The 18,740-nt window shown below is 39.2% G+C and overlaps 1 protein-coding gene across 1 annotated transcript in view; it reads right to left on the bottom strand.

Annotated features, from left to right (window-relative positions):
• Nucleotides 1-270: 270 nt before the first annotated feature.
• The window catches only part of slc6a4.S (solute carrier family 6 (neurotransmitter transporter), member 4 S homeolog), a 74,200-nt gene continuing 55,730 nt past the window's right edge, over nt 271-18,740 (bottom strand). Inside the window, exons 9-14 of the mRNA XM_018248794.2 lie at nt 15,726-15,838; nt 13,221-13,352; nt 11,347-11,446; nt 7,732-7,832; nt 4,827-4,994; nt 271-3,723 (exon numbers count right to left, since the gene is read on the bottom strand). Coding sequence (XP_018104283.1) covers nt 3,649-3,723; nt 4,827-4,994; nt 7,732-7,832; nt 11,347-11,446; nt 13,221-13,352; nt 15,726-15,838 — 689 coding nt within the window. The 3' untranslated portion in view covers nt 271-3,648. The remainder of the gene's footprint in view (nt 3,724-4,826; nt 4,995-7,731; nt 7,833-11,346; nt 11,447-13,220; nt 13,353-15,725; nt 15,839-18,740) is intronic.

Here is an 18,740-nt window from a genome sequence, read left to right as displayed (position 1 = left end):
CTATACAGTGGGCACATGTGTAGGGCAAAATAACAATTTTATTTTATGTTTTGAAGGTTTCCCAGGCATTTGTAGTGATTCTACATATTCCTCCATTGAAATTTGAATTTGGCGCCGTATGCAAATTAACCATCGCTAGCGTAACTTCACTTCGCTTAGCAAATCAACGCTAGCGCAACTTCGCAACCTTACGCTACCCCTGTGCGCAACTTCGGATTTTAGTGAATTTGCGGAGCGCTGGCGAAACTACGCCTGGCGAAGTGCGGCGAAGTTACGCCTGGCGCAACTACGAATCTTGAGGAATTTGCCCCAATGTGTCAGTCCAGGGGAACCAACTTGTGCAAGGTCTTATTCATGCAATGTCCAAGTGCAAACCCGCTCCAATTGAGGAAGGGAAAGTTATCTAAAGTTTTTTCTTGCAGATTACTGTGGTCATTTTACTGTGTGCACCTCCAAAACCATCTATACATGGTCTGATCGTCCAAGATGGTTCATGTGGTGGGTCCTAAATAATTGCACACTCAATCACAATAAATTTCCAACAAAAAAAACCTTGTTGGCTGATAAACTCCTCCTGGCATATGTACTATATAAGCCTAATGGCCAATGGAATGAACTGGAGCCACTTTCATTGCAGTGATGTGATTGATCAACCCCCAAGCCAAATGCTCAGAACAATGGATTTTGGGTTGTCAATGTGTGCACAACATCCAATAGTTCACTGCGTGTTCCAAAAAGTTAATGGATACAAAAAGAAGGATAGATAAATGTTATTATAAAGCAGCTACAGGTATAAGATCTATTATCCAGAACAATGGGGACCTAGGGAATTCCAGATAAGGAATATTTCTGTGATTAGAAGCACCATGCAATAGGGGACACAAAAACCCGCACAACAAAATGTAGTAATGTTTATAAGAGAAAACGTATGCTAAGCTAGTGTCTGTGAATGTACTTCTTCTGTTCTTCTTGGATAGCAGTGCACACAATATGTTAGCTCTGCATGCGCTGTTACTGTTGCTAGCTTAACTAAGAAATACTAATATTACATGGCTGAGACTAAGCCAGAGTTAACCCTCGTAAATCTGCTTTAAATAGTAACTTGAAAAGTACAGGTCATTCCTGTCTCATTAAATTTCTGACTACCAAAGAGCTGGAAGATGATTCCCATTGTGCATGAAACACCTTGTTTTATACCTTTAGATCAACACGTTCTCCCAAAATACTGAAACTGCCAGGCAGGCCCCATGCAATCTGTACTGAGCTGCTCACAACAGAAACTCTAAAGCTCACTGGCCTGAGAGCCATCACTGGTGGCCTAACTGCTTTATTGCTCTCATTTATGGGGTGACAAAGCTTTAAAATGGCTTCTTGTAGAACAAATAAGTACAGTTTGGGTTATGCACATTCCTAGTTGTGTTATAGACTTATATAAAGCCACTGGCAGGCTGGGAACCAACACATGTTTGAGTGGGCCATATCCTGCTCATGGTACTTAAATTGAATAGCCATTCTTTAGCAAATTAGCACACACGTTCCATAGCCAGGTCTTAGTATGACTTACTCTATAACCTTCTCGGCACCAGCAAAAAAGTCCTAATATCACTCTAACTGCAAAGTCTTAAAGGAGGTGCTAGGACAATATTATAGAGACTGTTCTAGAGCTGTGAACTATGAAGCAGGACAGCACTGCAATGACAGTTACATATAACAGCACTTTCTTTATATTCTTAGACTTTGCCATTGCTTCCTTGATCATCTGAAGATACAGAGCATAGAAGAAACTGCAGCTTTATCAGGGTCACCCAACAACATTTAAAAAAGAATGATCTGAACCCTATGACCCATTTCCAAACCAAGTATAATACTGTCCATTCCAATTGTAGATTTTTGGAGTTAAGGTGGTCTTAGACGCACCATAAATATCGTTTCGGACGATATTCGCTGTGTCATTGGGCAGGAGACGAGTCGATCAATATTGGCAGAAGACTTGGATATCGGTTGGCTCATCAATCAGGCTGGCCAAAAAATTTTGATCGGGCCCCTTTGAAGGCACCTGGACATTGGCAACTTTTAGTGCTGATGATACAGGTACAATTCTATTGTTTCTACCTGTATATCTAAAAATTCCACAGTTAGTATTGGACATGAACGATATTTTGAAAGATCCATTGACACCTTTAGAGATTATTTTTAGTACAAATCCTTTTGGTCTAATGTGAGGTCCATATCTTAGACAGGTTCCATAGACTGTTAAGGTACCCCAATAAAACCTGCCGCGTGTTACAGTTAAAGCATTGGAATGAAAACAGGTCACATTCTTCTACAGAAGAGTAAAAAAACAGCAGATGGATCTACAGGCTACTTATATCTGTCTGACTGTTATACATCGGTGTTATTTGTCCCCAACAAAGACATGAAGCAAATATTGTGGCACATATATGTATAGACAGTACCATCAGTTTCTATATATTTATGGTCACATTGTATTCAACTGAATTTCTCTGCAGCACTTTGAGCACTTAGTTACACAGCTTTCAGAATGTTGGGCTCAAGACTATTCAAAACTATCCAATACCTTGGCTTTATGGCTGTGTTAGGTTAATTCTTTACACAACAGGTGCCATTTGGGTTTTACTTCTATACCTTCTTGATGGAAAGAAAGAAAAGCGTCCCATGACAGGAATGGAAAAGAGGGATTTTCACCCATTTACATTTAAAGAGAATAAAATTCTGTGTCTGCATATTCCCCGTGAGCTCCCATGACTGGGATGGATTCTGTTTTCAAGCCTTAGTCTAGTTGCTAGTATCCTGGCCTTGAGAGTAGAGCCACATGCTTGGCTGTAGGAGCAGTTCTTTGTCTCTTCTGTGCTGTGGAACAATAGCTCTATGCTCTCCTTTTTTACAAGTTTATAAAAGCCCTGTGATCTCTTTGCTCAGGGTTCTGACTTTGTGAGCCCAGAACCCATGGAGTTTGTGTCAAAACGTTGTCCTTTACCTAAAGTGATCTCCGGTTTTACTTCTACATCTCTGGTTCTAAAACAATATCTAAGCTGTCCAGGGTATTTTGTGTGCTTCCCATAACCTGTTAACTCTTTTCCTCCTAGAGAGGTAACAGTGACTAGTCATATTTGGCATATGGGCTCTTGCCCCTTTCATTCAATCCCTTTTTTACTCTTGTATCAACATATCAAAAATACAAACTCTGACATAAAGAAACTACAGGACATTATATTTATATTTAAAATGGATTCCTAAGTATTTAGTTAGTGGTAGTCTCCATTAGAATGTAGGATAAAGATGCAGTGTTAATGGCACCTTCAAGTGCATCATGCAGGCCAAAATGGCACCCATCCCTCCCTACAACTGCATAAACATATTTTAGTCATAATGACTAAGAGCATTACCTTGTCATACAGAAACCACCTTCCCACTGTCTCGCTCAATCCTAAACTGCCATAAATTCCTTGCTAACTCTCCTCTTGAAATGTTCAGCAGGCAATGAGTGCAACCTGCCTCTCGAGAAGTGAATCTCCAGTGGTGGTGGAGTATGAACTGTGGAGTCCATGGTGTGGAAGAGTTTCCCTTAGGCACGGAATGGAGGATGAAGAGTTCGCAAAGTGGACTGATAAAAGGTCTTCCTTCGGGTTAAACAGCGTTCATGTGGATGCCACCAAGGGGTATTTCTGTCGAGATCTCTGGGGTAATGCTCTTCAAAAAGCGCTGTGAGATAAGAAAGGGAAATAAAGCGATTCTGTATTGGCATGACATTCCACGTTACTATATCTATGGCCACCTCTTATGCTGAACTTTAGTACAAAAACTTTGCTCTGTGCCCCATGTCTCACTCTGTATCCTATCAAGATTTCCAGTCAAGCCCACTGATTGTGTCTCCTCAAGGAGTACAATTTCCCATCCTAGTCCATATCAGTTATGAATGTGCCATCACATGTGTGGCATTACATGTGACTGGTATTATACCTTTGTGCCATGTCCATGGTAAGCATGTTCAATGTAACACCTTGATGGCATAACCAACTAGATGACACCAATAAACCCCTGCAAAGAACCTAGAGCTACAAGAAACACAAGAAACACCATCAAGATTATCTTGAAGGAACTCAGATACTTCTTTCTAGGTCCTTGTTTAGCCACCTTAGGTTTTCACTTAGCATGTGCAAGTGGCAGTTGGTGAACTATTCAGGTCCTCTTGATGTCCAAAAGTTGGGTTTGACTGAAAAATTAAACCTTAAATGCTCAATGAGTTCCCATCAGTAAAAAAAGAATTCATGTTTTCTCTTTCTTAGGGCTGCTGTACCATCTATCCATAACTATAACCCAATGAATTAGGTCATTTTTTGCAAGTGAAGGAGCTCATGGAGCAGCTCAATGATACGTCTTTCTAGGCCCTTGCTGAGCCACCTTATGTTTTCACTTGGCATGTGCAAGTGGCAGTTGGTGGACTATTCAGGTCCTCATGATGTCACCAAAGCTGGGTTTGGCTGGAAAACTAAGCCTCAAATGCTCAATGAGTTCGCATCAGAAAAAAAAATAATTCATGTTTTCTCTTTCATAGGGCTGTTGTACCATGTATCCATAACCCAATGAAATAGGCCATTTTTTTGCAAGTGCCCTTTATTACAGTGAGTAAAATCTGCATGGTTGCTCAATGTGTGATTCACAATTCTTTTGTAAGTCCATGCAAATTGTATTACTCTGTGTATTAGGCTTTACAACCCACACTGTCTACTACTCTAGATAGACTTCTCTACATTCAGAGCTGACTGAAAGTAGGGCAGTAGTTTACCAAGTTGATTCTCTCCTACCTCTTTTATTGAGCCAGGCGTGCTGGTGAGTAGGTACACCATGTATGCTGGAACGCAGATGAACGAGGATGTCCCAATGCAATAGCCAAGCACCACAGTCCAGCTGGGATATTGGTAGTCAAAGAGCCGTAGATCCGGAGGGCTGGACATGAAGCTGCAAATTATGAACTGAAGGAAAAGAAAAGGATTCCATGAAATAGTTTTTGCTTGCTATGGTTTACTGCATGTAGTATTACGTATGGGGCGAGTGGCATGTTCCTATAAATTAACAGAGAGGAATAATATCACTTTATGGGACATGGGATCTCGCTATGGCATTTCTGCTATGGTTTCCTCTAATGTTTTGACTGCCCGGGGATGCCTAGTAATGCCACGTACACCATAAATCAGCCCTTTCCCACTACACTACCAAGTGATTATTTATACACCAGCAATAACAGGGCAGACTTTAAACACAAGTCCCTGCTAAACATCACTTTACTGTATGAACCTATGGAGTGGTGGGTGATGCTTGTCTGCTGCTTCCTATGGCAACTGCCAGCAAATATCTACCTTGTAGTTCTCTGGGGGATCTTATATTTCCAATGGGGGCAGATACAAAGGTGCAACATTTCTTGAGGCCGAGTTATCAATAACAACCATTTGGCATGTAGTATTTAGTGGTCAGCGGGTCCAAAGCAAAGATTGAAATGGCCATAGCAACCAATCAAATGTCTATTTTTATTTTCTATCTTATAGTAAACGTGTTGCTGACAACACTGGCTCCTGTGTCGATAAATCAGCACCGTGATTGGCTGATATGGGTAATTAGATCTCTAAACATGTAATATTTATTAAATTAAACTAAAAGACATCAATACTAGTTGTTTCTCCTATTAGAGGAGGTACTAAGAGGGCTGTGCATTAATGGGGCTGCAAAGCTTGTCTTGCTACCGATTTAATATGTATCCTTCCAAAATGAACACAACCTGTGTTTTGGTCAATTAAAGACAAAACAGTGTGAAATGCTTAATTCACAGTCTCCCGTAGTATCTTATGGGAACACTGGTCAACTTGGTCTCCCTCTGGGAATATCCAATGTAGAACAGTAAGAACAATATAAAGGGACTGTATTTGTTCAGAAAAAGTGCTGCTGTCAACTTGCCCTTATTGTGTTTTATTTTAGAAGTTGCTGCCTGGTTCAGTAGGGACTGTCTGGGTTTTGATAGTCTAAGAACCACACAGGAATGATTACTCTACACTGGGATCCCCAACCTTTTTACCCATGAGCCCCATTGAAATGTAAGAAGGGTTGGGAAACAACATAAGCATGAAAATAGTTCCTGAGGATGCTAACGAAGGGCTGCGATTGGCTATTTCGAAGCCCATATGTGGACTGGCAGCCTACAGAAAGCTCTATTTGGCAATGCAACTGGCTTTAATGCAACCAAAAGTTTCCTCCAAGCCTTGAATTCAAAAATAAGCACCTGCTTTGAAGCCACGTGGAGCATCATACAAGGGATTGGGGAGCCACATCCAAGTCGTTGGGAGAAACATCCAAGGGGTTGGGGAGCAACATGTTGTTCACAAGCCTCTAGTTGGGGATCATTGTTCTACAGACTAATGGTGAACATCTGCATTATGCCTGTGTCTCCTCACAATTCTATTATGACTGATCATTGGACATTTGGGAATACTGTTTCATTGGGTGGGCTCTTGCATTTTGGGTTCCTTCTGCATCTGTGCTGTGTGGGGACTGTGGTGTCTATCTGAAGCACTTCTTCCTCATATTGGGAACAATGTGTATTTAATTCAGATTTTTTTTGGTCTTATCACATAAAACAGTGTTATCATATATCACTGCAGGCACAGTGTAATAATCAATAACTGCATTAAAACAAGGGGTGAATGGAAGTAAAGCCAATGCGCTTATATATCTTTTCCCAAGTTTAATGAGGGCTAATGACTCCAAATGCAACATTTTTTGGCAGGGTGTCCAGCAGATCCACAGATCTACCCTACCCAGTCCAGTTCTGACCCTCTTAAAAGACTTATAGTTACAGAGCCAGCATTTGCAATGTTAATGAAACACTAAATTCATTCTCTCAGTGCAGTGATAGATCCAGTAATGCCTGTCTGCTGGAGATGAATACATATAATATTTAGGGATGCGCCAAATTTACTACTTTGGATTCGGCCGGACCCCAGAATCCTTCAGGAAAGATTTGGATGAATACCAAACCGAATCCTGATTTGCATATGCAAATTAGGGATGGGAAGGGGACACAAAATCATGAGATTTCCCTCCCCTCCCCTAATTGCATATGCCAATTAGGATTTGGATTTGGTTCGGCTGAATCTGAATCCTGCTGAAAAAGGATTCTGGCAGAATCCTGAACCGAATCCTGGATTCGGTGCATCCCTAATATTATATATTATAAGTAGGGATGCACTGAATCCACTATTTTGGATTCGGCGAACCCCTGAATCCTCTGCAAAGGATTCGGCTGAATACCGAACCGAATCCAAATCCTAATTTGGGATGGGAAGGGGAAAACATTTTTTACTTCCTTGTTTTATGACAAAAAGTCACGCGATTTCCCTCCCGCCCCTAATTTGCTTATGCAAATTCGGATTCGGTTCGGTCGGGCAGAAGGATTCAGCCGAATCCGAATCCTGCTGAAAAAGGCCGAATCCTGGCCGAATCCCGAACCGAATCCTAGATTCGGTGTATCCCTAATTATAAGGCTCATTGCTGTTTTTTATACCCACAATTCAGCAATTTTGTTTAAAAAAATCCAGCATTCTAGCAGGGGGTGCACTAATTCTATGCGCTAAAACTTGCTTGCAATACGGAGGCAGATTATCAGCAGTATCAGGTAGGAAGGTGTGAAACTTGTGTGAGTAGCGAGGGCGAGGGACTCACCAGGAGGAACAGGGGGCAGATGGCCACCCAGCAGATCTTCCAGAACCATCCCGGACTGAAACCCAACATCTCTCTGACATCTCTGCAGAACTGATTGATACCTGCACAAAACAAGTGGGAGATTTGGGGGTGAGCAGCCTGGCTCTATGGCCCATGGTTCCTGTCCTTTTAACCACACAAAGAGCACAATCCATGCACTGCAGCCCCCTGTTAGCATCACACACAAAATTAATTATTCTGAATTATTGTGTTTTGTCCCTTTAACCACCATCACCAGATATAAAAAAGGACAAGTATAAACCCATAGAGGACTTGGTGCTGCTCTATATAGTTTTTCATTTTTATTACAGGTTTATACAGTATAAAACAAACTCCTTGTTAGCTGCATTATCAGAGATAGAATAAAGTATTTCACAGGCCGTTTGTGTTTAGACTTGAGAGGCGCAGAACTTTACAAGCAGACAGACAGATGTGTTTAAAGGCACAGAAGTAGTGGATTACATTTACAGCCACTCATACAGCGTTCATAATGTCTGTTTAGAGGTTTATATAACCTTTCTATTGATGTTTTTAATGGAAGGTCATATCAGGCCGATGTAATAAAATATCTTAGGAAAAGGAATACCTGCTCTGCTGCAGTGTTGCATCTAACCTGCGACTCATGTACAAGTTATGGCGCACAAAGTCATTATTGGAGTAAACAAAAAAATTCTTCTCCAACACAGTAAATAAACTCCAGACTGATATGGGAACCACTTGTAGTGTGGAAACCACTGATTATATATATATACTGTATATATATATATATATATATATATATATATATATATATATATATATATATATATATATATATATATATATATATATATATATATATATATAACAAACAAGGGAAAGTTGTGCTCACCACTATTTTTTAAAACCATTAGGCAGGGGTGCAATGAGGCTGTGACCACAAAATACATATAGTGAAATACAAGAGTCCTCTGCACTCAACCCATTATCAATATATTTAAGACAGAGACATTTTGTGCTACTGCTACTAAAAAATGCCTTACCCTTTAAACAAAACAGGGATTGTTTGTCCATATATTACAATATATTTAAGATGAACAACTACGTCAAAGTCATCCCATATCTGGCCAGTCCTACGCTTAATTTTCATCTGATTCATTAAGAATTCTATTGCTTAATTATACATTTTATACAGGGACTAAGTTTTACCTGCAACTTACTTGCTGCTCTCAAAGTAAAACTCCCAAACTTGGCTGCCCTTTTATTAGATCACCTGACTATAGCTGGGAAGGGTGGGTTGAGTGCAGAGGACCTCTTGTAGTATATATATATATCAACTAGGGATGCACCGAATCCAGGATTCTGTTCGGGATTCAGTCTTTTTCAGCAGGATTCGGATTCGGCTGAACCAAATGCAAATCCTAATTGGCATATGCAAATTAGGTGCGGGGAGGGAAATCGTGTGACTTTTTGTCAGAAAACAAGGAAGTAAAACATGTTTTACCCTTCCCACCCCTAATTTGCATATGCAAATTAGGGTTCGGATTTGGTTCGGTATTCGGCCGAATGTTTCACAAAGGATTCGGGGGTTCGGCCGAATCCAAAATAGTGGATTTGGTGCGTCCCTACATTTGACTCACTGAAACTTGTACATTATAGTCATGGGACCTGTTATCCAGAATGCTCGGGACCTGGAATTTTCTGGATAACAGATCTTTTCATAATTTGAATCTTCATACCTTAAGTCTACTAGAAAATCATATAAACATGAAATAAAGCCAATAGGCTGGTTTTGCTTCCAATAAGGATTAATTATATCTTAGTTGGGATCAAGTACAAAGTTCTGTTTGATTATTACACAGAAAAAGGTAAAAATTGTAAAAAATAAATTGGATTATTTGGATAAAAATTCTTAGGGAGACAGCTTTTTTTAGAATTCAGAGCTTTCTGCAAAACAGGTTTCTGGATAATGGTTCCCATAAATAAAGTTTTAAAACATGAGAATATTAGAAGTCACCTTGGAGTTCGATGATCTGTATAAAAGCCCTCGGCCTTCTGCCTCGTACTTTTGTACAGGTCATGGAACTCCTCTGTGACTTGTAGGGGGTTATTCACTAAAATCCAAATGCCAAAAACTTGAAAAATTCTAGTTTTTTAACTATAAAATCCAAATTTTAGTGGGAAAAAAAACCTCACATTTTTCAAGATTTATTATACCCCAATGATGCAAAAAATAAGAATCCAAAAATAAGGCCTCTCAGGCAACTTTGGGCGACTTCAGAAAATGAAGCGCTCCGAATGCCTTGATTGTAGCTGGAAGGGAGGCAGTTTGGGAAGATTAGTCGCCTGAAAGAAGAGGCGAGCGGTCGCCAGGTGACTAAACCTCCCCGAATCTTCTTGTCTGTGTCTGCCCTATTGCTTCTTTAAAAGAGACTGGATATCTATTAATGAGGGAGTGGTTTCAGACAGCCAATTTAAAAACAGTAATTTCTTAGTGGCAGCTGTAAAGAAAAAAATCAGGTTGAAAATTGGATTATTTAGGTCTTTAGGTTGCCCCTTCAGATCAAATCCTGGAGAGTCTAGATGGAGTAGTGCAGATTTTGGGCTTAATTTAATATGAAGCTTCAATTTGAGGTTCAAAAACTTCTCCAAAGCTAACCAAACCCTTCGTACTCTAGAACAACTCCAAAGATTGAAGTGAAAATAAGTCTACATTTAGTTGGGTACATTTCAGACAGAAAGGCTGAGAACCCAAACCCGATTTCTTACTATTGCATTCATTTTTGTGCGATTATAAAGGAAAAACCCCCAAAAAACCTCCAATAGCTTGAAGAAGGATTTTAGAATTGAAAGAAAGGACAGCTCCCACTGACTTCTACATGAGCTCACCAAAAAGTTTTGGATTAGGAGTTTTTTTTTGGTTTTTACACTAAGGGGCAGATTTATCAAGGGTCTAAGTGAATTAGAGGGAATTTTCGAAGTACATAAATTCGAAATTCAAAGTAATTTTTTGGATACTTCGACCATCCAATAGGATACTACGACTTCAAATTTACTTTGACTTCGATTCGAAGTAAAAATCGTTTGAATATTTGACCATTTCGATAATTGAAGTACTGTCTCTTTAAAAAAACTTTGACTTCAATAGTTCGCCAAATTAAACCTGCCGAAGTGCTATGTTAGCCTATGGGGACCTTCTAGACCATTTTTCTAAGTCTTTACACATTGAAGTAAAATCGTTCGATCGAACGATTTTTCTTCGTTCGCTCCATGGCCAAATTAGGTGAAAAATACTTCGACTTCGATATGCGAAGTCGAAGTATTTCAATTCGATGGTCGAATTTCGAAGTATTTTACCATTCGAAATTCGATCCTTGATAAATCTGCCCCTAAATAAATATTGAATTTTTTGTGATTTACAGTAATTAGTTAAATAAAACTTTTAGCTCTAAAAAGTCTGAATTGGGGCAAATGAAAAAAAAAACAAATGTTAAAAAAATCAGGCCCATATTATTCTATTATAAAATGATCACAACAATAAAACTTACACTGTGATGAATAAGGGCATCATTTTTTAAATGATGGCCATTCACTTACCATAGAACCAAGACACAGCAATGGCCTCCAGAAATACAACTGTCAGTACGGCGGGACCGGTGGCATATTCCTCAAACAGCTTCACCATGTAGGCGCCACCCTTCAGGGAAAAACACAAATAAAAAGAGAATCAATGACATTTTGTCCGTCCATCAAATCCCATCAAATATATTCAAGGACAGTGACTGCACTTTTATAGCCTCCCTTGTGCCAAAATATAACAAATGCCTTTATAAACAGCCAGTGATTTGGCTCAGGGAAGAATAATTATATTCATAGCATCATTCCTGCTAATAAAGTGAAAAAAAATATTTAGCAAATTAATGTTAATATTTAGCTTCATTTTGTTATGTCCATGCCAGTGGGCCCTACTGTAAGGGGCAGATTTATCAAGCGTCGAATTGAAAATTCGAAGCAAAAATTTTTTAATTTCGAGCTATTTTTGTGTACTTCAACTAGGGCATAGTCCAAATTCGATTTGAATTTGAAAATAATTGACTTCGACCATTCGCCATCTAAAACCTGCCGAATTGCTGTTTTAGCCTATGATCCTATATGGAGTCAATTGGTGTTCTTTGAAAAATCAAAGTTTTTTTGAAAACATTTCGAATCGAATTTGATCTTACTTCGATTCGAACGATCGAATACAGCCTATTCACCTGAAAAAAAAAGCATAGATCTTTTTAAATAGATTCCGTTGGTCTTTTTTTATACGATTTTTGCAGTTATGGGAGTTCATAAAAACTCGAAATTCGACCCTTGATAAATCTGCCACTTAGGGGCAGATTTATCAAGAGTCGAATTTCGAATTGAAAAAACTTCGAAATTCGAATTCAAAAAGACCAACCTAAATTAAGTTGAAGTTTTTTTTTTGGTTAAATAGGTCTGTTTTCGATCGAATAAGTTCGTATTCGGCCGAAGTCAAATCAAATTGAAAGAATATTGAACTCAATTCGAACTCTTGATTTTTCAAAGTCCACCAAATTGACTCCAAATAGGTTCTAGGAGGTCCCCTATAGACTAAAACAGCAATTTGGCAGGTTTTAGATGGCGAATGGTCGAAGTCGAATATTTAAAGAGACAGTACATAATAAATTTCGATATTGGAATTTTTGATTTTTTTTCAATTTCAAATTGAATTTTGACTGTTCCCAAGTCAAAGTACACAAAAATAGCCTGAAATTCGAATTTTTTTCATTTTTTCATTTTTTTCATTTGAAAATTCACCTCGACCTTTGATAAATCTGCCCCCCAGTGTCCTTGGCCCAGAGCCTCTCAGGTTTATGGATAAAGGGTCATTTGCATCATGTTTATATATATATATATATATATATATATGTATATATATATATATATATATACACACATATGTATATAACATTATGTAATTGACATAATTTTAATTTCTTCGAATTTTGCACAGGCAATAAAAGGATCAGTGTTATAATAAATACACTGTCTCACTGTCTGTTGTTTTGTGGCATTAGAATAGAGACTAAAAACATATTTAACAGATTTGTGTTCTGCTAATAAGAGCAGCACCGCAGCAGTGACATCATCAATCATCACCAGCTTCATCAGTTTGCAGTTATGGTGTCACAAGACACTATGATGTCATTGCATCACATTTTGATTCTACAACAGGAATAAAAGACTAGTTCTGGCTCTTTGTCACTGTGCTTCATCTTTAGGGATGCATCGAATCCACTATTTTAGATTTGGCCGAACCCCCGAATCCTTCGTGAAAGATTCTGCCGTATACGGAACCAAATCTGAAAACATTTTTTACTTCCTTGTTTTCTGACAAAAAGTCACGCGATTTCCCTCAGCACGGCTAAATAGTCAACATTTTCAATTATTATTAATATACTTACAAATGTTAGTGTGGAAAGGGACCCCAGGAAGCAGACTGAGATTAGAAGGAAGACGAACAGCTCTCGGCGCTTTCCCCATATATGTGGGAATTCATCCAGCACTGCCGTTATGACCCCCTCCAGCCCTGCAAACTACAAATGGACAGAAATTGGATCTTCCTTTAAAGGGATACTGTCATCGGAAAACATTTTTTTTCCAAAATGAATCAGTTAATAGTGCCGCTATTTTGAAATCTGACATGGGGCTAGACATTTTGTCAATTTCCCAGCTGCCCCTGGTCATGTGACTTGTGCCTGCACTTTAGGAGAGAAATGCTTTCTGGCAGGCTGCTGTTTTTCCTTCTCAATATAACTGAATGTGTCTCAGTGGGACATGGGTTTTTACTATTGAGTGTTGTTCTTAGATCTACCAGGCAGCTGTTATCTTGTGTTAGGGAGCTGCTATCTGGTTACCTTCCCATTGTTCTGTTGTTTGGCTGCTGGGGGGGGGAAGGGAGGGGGGTGATATCACTCCAACTTGCAGTACAGCAGTAAAGAGTGATTGAAGTTTATCAGAGCACAAGTCACATGACTGGGGGCAGCTGGCAAATTGACAATATGTCTAGTCCCGTGTCAGATTTCAAAATTGAATATAAAAAAAATCTGTTTGCTCTTTTGAGAAATGGATTTCAGTGCAGAATCCTGCTGGAGCAGCACTATTAACTGATTCATTTTGGAAAAAAATGTTTTTCCCATGACAGTATCCCTTTAAGCATGTTCCACATGAAAAGAATATTCAATCAAACTGACAGTCGCTTAATGAGATACAGGTATGGGATTCGTTATCCGGAAACCCATTTTCCAGAAAGCTCAGAATTACAGAATCTCCCATTTTATCCAAATAATCCATATTTTTTAAAATGATTCCCTTTTTCTGTGTAATAATAAAACAATCGCTTGTACTTGACCCCAACTAAAGGAGGCCATAGACGCACAGATAATATTGTACGAAATGAATTTTCGTCCGATATTCGGTGCGTGTATGGTGGAAAAAGAGCCGACCGATATCGGCAGAAGACTTGGATATCGGTCGGCTCTTCGATCGGGCTGGACGGAAAATTTTGATCAGGTGCCTTTGAAGGGACCCAAACATCGGCCATTGTTAGTGCTGAATGGTCAGATACAGGTAGAATTGTATTGTTTCTATATGTATATCTGACCATTCAGCTCTACACGTGTGTATTGAAACAAACAATCTTTCTTGGAAACATCTTTTCCAAGAAAGATCGTAATTGTTACGTCTATGGCCACCTTTTGATATACTTAATTTTTATTGGAAGCAAAATCAGCCTATTGGGTTTATTTCATGTTTATATGATTTTCTCTGCATTAATTGCCGATCTGACGATATCAGTGGGAGACTGTCGCCGGACATAACTATCGTACGATTACTGTCAGGGGCACAACATCATCTGATCTGATCTTTTACTACTTTATTTGATGGTTAGTGGCAGGTCGAGAGATGGCACCGCACGATCGTTCGTCCGATATGAATTTAAATCTGCACATCTATGGCCAGCGTAAGAGTTAATTGCAAGGTGAATAAAACCTTTAATATCCTGACAAACACAGTAGTTGTATGCAATTATCCTAATGAATATATTTTGCCAGCACACTAGTACAAAGACATTTTAACTTAGAAGCAGAATGGCTCCATTCTCACATGTGTGAAGTTTTACTGGCACAAGAGCATTTGGGAGGCCTCATATAAACAAGCCCCATATAGGAATATCGCTTACATGACACTACACTGACTTCTTCACACCATAAGGGGCCCATTCACCAAGCTCGGGTGAATGAATAGAGGGAACAAAGCTCAAATTTCGAGTAGTTTTTTGTGCTCCTCGACTACCGAATTGGCGTAAATTCGCCTGAGTAGAATGATTCGAATAGTTCGAGCGCAAAGACGCTGTGACTATTCGCCCATTCGATAGTCGATGTACTGGGTCGAGCGCAAAAATGCTACGACTATTCGCCCGTTCGATAGTCAAAGTACTGGGTCGAGCGCAAAAACGCTATGACTATTCGCCCGTTCGATAGTCGAAGTACTGGGTCGAGCGCAAAAACGCTACGACTATTCGTCCATTCGATAGTCGAAGTACTGTCTCTTTTAAAAATACTTCGACTGCCTACTTCGCCACCTAAAACCTACCGAATTGCTTTAAAAGCCTATGGGAAAGTCCCATAGGCTTGTTTTCCAAGTTTTTGATCGAATAAAAAGGCATTAGATCGAATGAAAATCCTTCGAGCAAATATTCGATCATGCACCTATTCGCCGGGCGAATATTCGATCGTGCGCCTATTCACCTGGCGAATATTCGCCCATTCGACTATTCGCCAGCGCGTAAATTCGCCCGAATTGCCTATTCGATTCTATTCCCCAGTCGAATTTCGAGGGATTTAACCCCTCGAAATTGGACCCTTGATACATCTGCCCCCTTGTATAGTATCAAAGTCTTTACTCACCGTGCTGTCCAGACCCAAAGTGATTAGCATCAGAAAGAATATAATGGCAAAGAAGGTAGACGCCGGCATATTGGCAATGGCCTCAGCATAGGTGATAAACAATAGGCTGGGACCTGCAAGATCAATAAACACGGTTTAACTAGTTCCTTCAGTTGACATAACCACACAGAACCACACAGAACCCATTTGGAAAGACTAGTGTCCATTAGGTGCCAACTGTAATAACATGCAACGGTATAACTACCAACATTCGAAAATGGAATAATCAAGACTTTAAAAAAATGATTTAACATTAAGGGGCAGATTTGAATTAGAATTGAAGGGTCAAAGTGAATTCGAGGGAATTTTCAATGTAAAAACATTTCGAAATTCGAAGTAATTTTTTGGATACTTCGACCATCGAATAGGATACTACGACTTTGAATTCGATTTGAAGTAAAATCATTCGTATATTCGATAATCGAAGTACCGTCTCTTTAAAAAAACTTCGACTTCAATAGTTCGCCAAATTAAACCTGCCGAAGTGCTATGTTAGCCTATGGGGACCTTCTAATGCTTTTTTCTAAGATTTTTGTCGTCGAAGTAAAATCGTTTGATCGATCGCTGAAATCGTTCGATCGAATGATTTTACTTCGACCGCAAAACTGTCAAATTCGGTAAAAAAAACTTTGACTTCGATGGTCGAATTTCGAAGTATATTTCACTATATTTGATAAATCTGCCCCTAAAAAATGAAGACTTATTAAGTCACTTTGTGTCTACTTTGCATTGTCCAGTTATGAAATACATTTTATTTTCCAAAGGACTTCACTTAAGGGTAGCCTTACGCATTTCATGTTCTCATGACACTTAACAATAGGCCTATGATTAACTGTCCCGAAAACAGAAAACATGTAAGGCTAGCTCTACTAGGTACAGGACTCAACGCATAAAAGAGCAGGCCCAGGTGCAACTGATACGGATGAAGAGCTGACACTCAATGAGAAATCCTCCCAGCAGACTTGTAAAATTCAAGTGCAACGGTAGCCTTACGCATTTCGTGTTCTCATGACACTTAACAATAGGCCAATGAAAACACAAAACATGTAAGGCTAGCTGTTCTGGGTAATTCAATAAATGCACTTGAATTTGAGTGTCTGCTCTTCATCTGTACGTACGATAGTCCTGTAAAACTGAAATATGTTTGTGATAAATAAATAAGAAGGATTTACCGCAATTCGTTTTTCCTTAGATTTTCGAAGGAAAAATCATTCAATTGAACGATTAAGTACCTCGAATCGAACGATTCGAAGGATTTTAATCCATCGATCAAATGATTTTCCTTCGACCAGAAATTTTTTAGAAAGCCTATGGGGACCTTCCCCATAGGCTAACATTGTTCGGTAGGTTTTACTTGGCGAAGTAGGGGGTCGAAGTTTTTTTTAAAGAGACAGTACTTCGACTATCGAATGGTCAAATAGTCGAACGATATTAGAAGTAGCCAAAAAAAAAACGTTCGAAATTCTAAGTATTTTTTCTTCTATTCATTCGAGCTAAGTAAATGTGAGTGGATTATTAAAGGGGAACTACACCTAGAAATAGATCCTGTCACCGGGTGCTGCCACAATATTTAATTATACTGCACTATTTTTGGTTTTTGTTTGTTTCTCTGTTGCCATAGGCGCTGATCCATATATAATTTTTGGAGATTTTTTTGGACTGCAGCTGAGAGACTGTGTGAGGATCGGCAAGGGAAAGTTAATGTAAAAGACAGATTTTTCTCCTAAATGTTTTGCCCATTTGGTAATCACAGCTCTGCCTAATCTGTAGCTATGCTCAATATATTTAGCCGGTACACTCCAGATTATAGTATGTGGTTCTGCTATGAGAGGGAGCTCAGCTCCGGTTTAGAGAAGTTAAGTATTTCTGACAGTTGAGCAAAGCTCTGAAACATGTGACATGTGTATTGTATGTTACCGGCCAATGCCCCCAGCCTACGATAATTAGTCCTAATGTCATTCCCACCATTCCTGCAAGTTTCAATGTGTTATCCCGTTTGCCCCCCGTCATTTCTCATTTGTGTTGGCTATTATTATGGAATAGCGGCTCTTTACATTCGTTTCCTTTCTGGGGAAACACCAAAAGGATCTTTCCACAACTGCAGATTCCTGATATTGCGACAGCATCGAGGAAACGATTTCAGTTTTACAGTTGGAGGATGTGGGCGCATCTCATTAGGGCGGCTACCAAAATATCTCAAATACTTCTCAGTTCACTGACTCGTTTGATGCTGAATGATTAGGACAGGCGGATCTGGAGATGGAGCCATAACTAAAACCTTAGGCTCGTCTTTCAAACAACGTTTTTTTGTGGCTTACAGAAACCCTGAATTATCAGAATGCAACATTGAGTCTCATAGTATTTAGTATCCCCAAAAAGTAACTGCTTAGAGTGTAGAGTAAATACACAAACATTTGCCTTTGTAAAAGAATTAAGTGGCCACTCATCATTCATCTGGAATTGCCATCGGCTTTTTCCCACTGACCGAACACAGAGTCAACTTAATTAATTGTCACCTGGAAACATGCCAGAGCCAAAGCTTTGGTGGCTTTTCCACAATCCCCCAGCCTGCCAATGAAATTCCTCCCGTTAATAGCAAGCCAAGAGTTTTTGGCCTTTAGTACTCTTTATTGGCATCTTTGTGTAGATAAACGTAGTGATTTGGAAAAGATGAAAAGGCTCAGAAATACCTTTGTATGGATGAAATGTGATGATATTTTCCATTCAATAAGGGGCAGATTTATCAAGGGTCGAATTTCAAATTTATGGCAAAACTCCCATGAACTACCACAAACTCGAAATTTGTAAAAAAAAAATGACCAATCAAAATCTATTTTAAAAAATCGAATAGGATCAAGCTGGAAATTTGATCGAATTCGATTCAAATTTTTTTCACCAAAAAAATGAAAATAATTTTTTTTTTCAAAAGTCCACCAAACGACTCTAATTTGATTGTAGGACTTCCCCCATAGGCTA

Source organism: Xenopus laevis, chromosome 2S (assembly GCF_017654675.1).
Source record: "Xenopus laevis strain J_2021 chromosome 2S, Xenopus_laevis_v10.1, whole genome shotgun sequence".
NCBI lineage: Eukaryota > Metazoa > Chordata > Amphibia > Anura > Pipidae > Xenopus > Xenopus laevis.
Note: the sequence above shows the minus strand (reverse complement) of the source record. Positions and strands in the feature narration are given on the sequence as shown.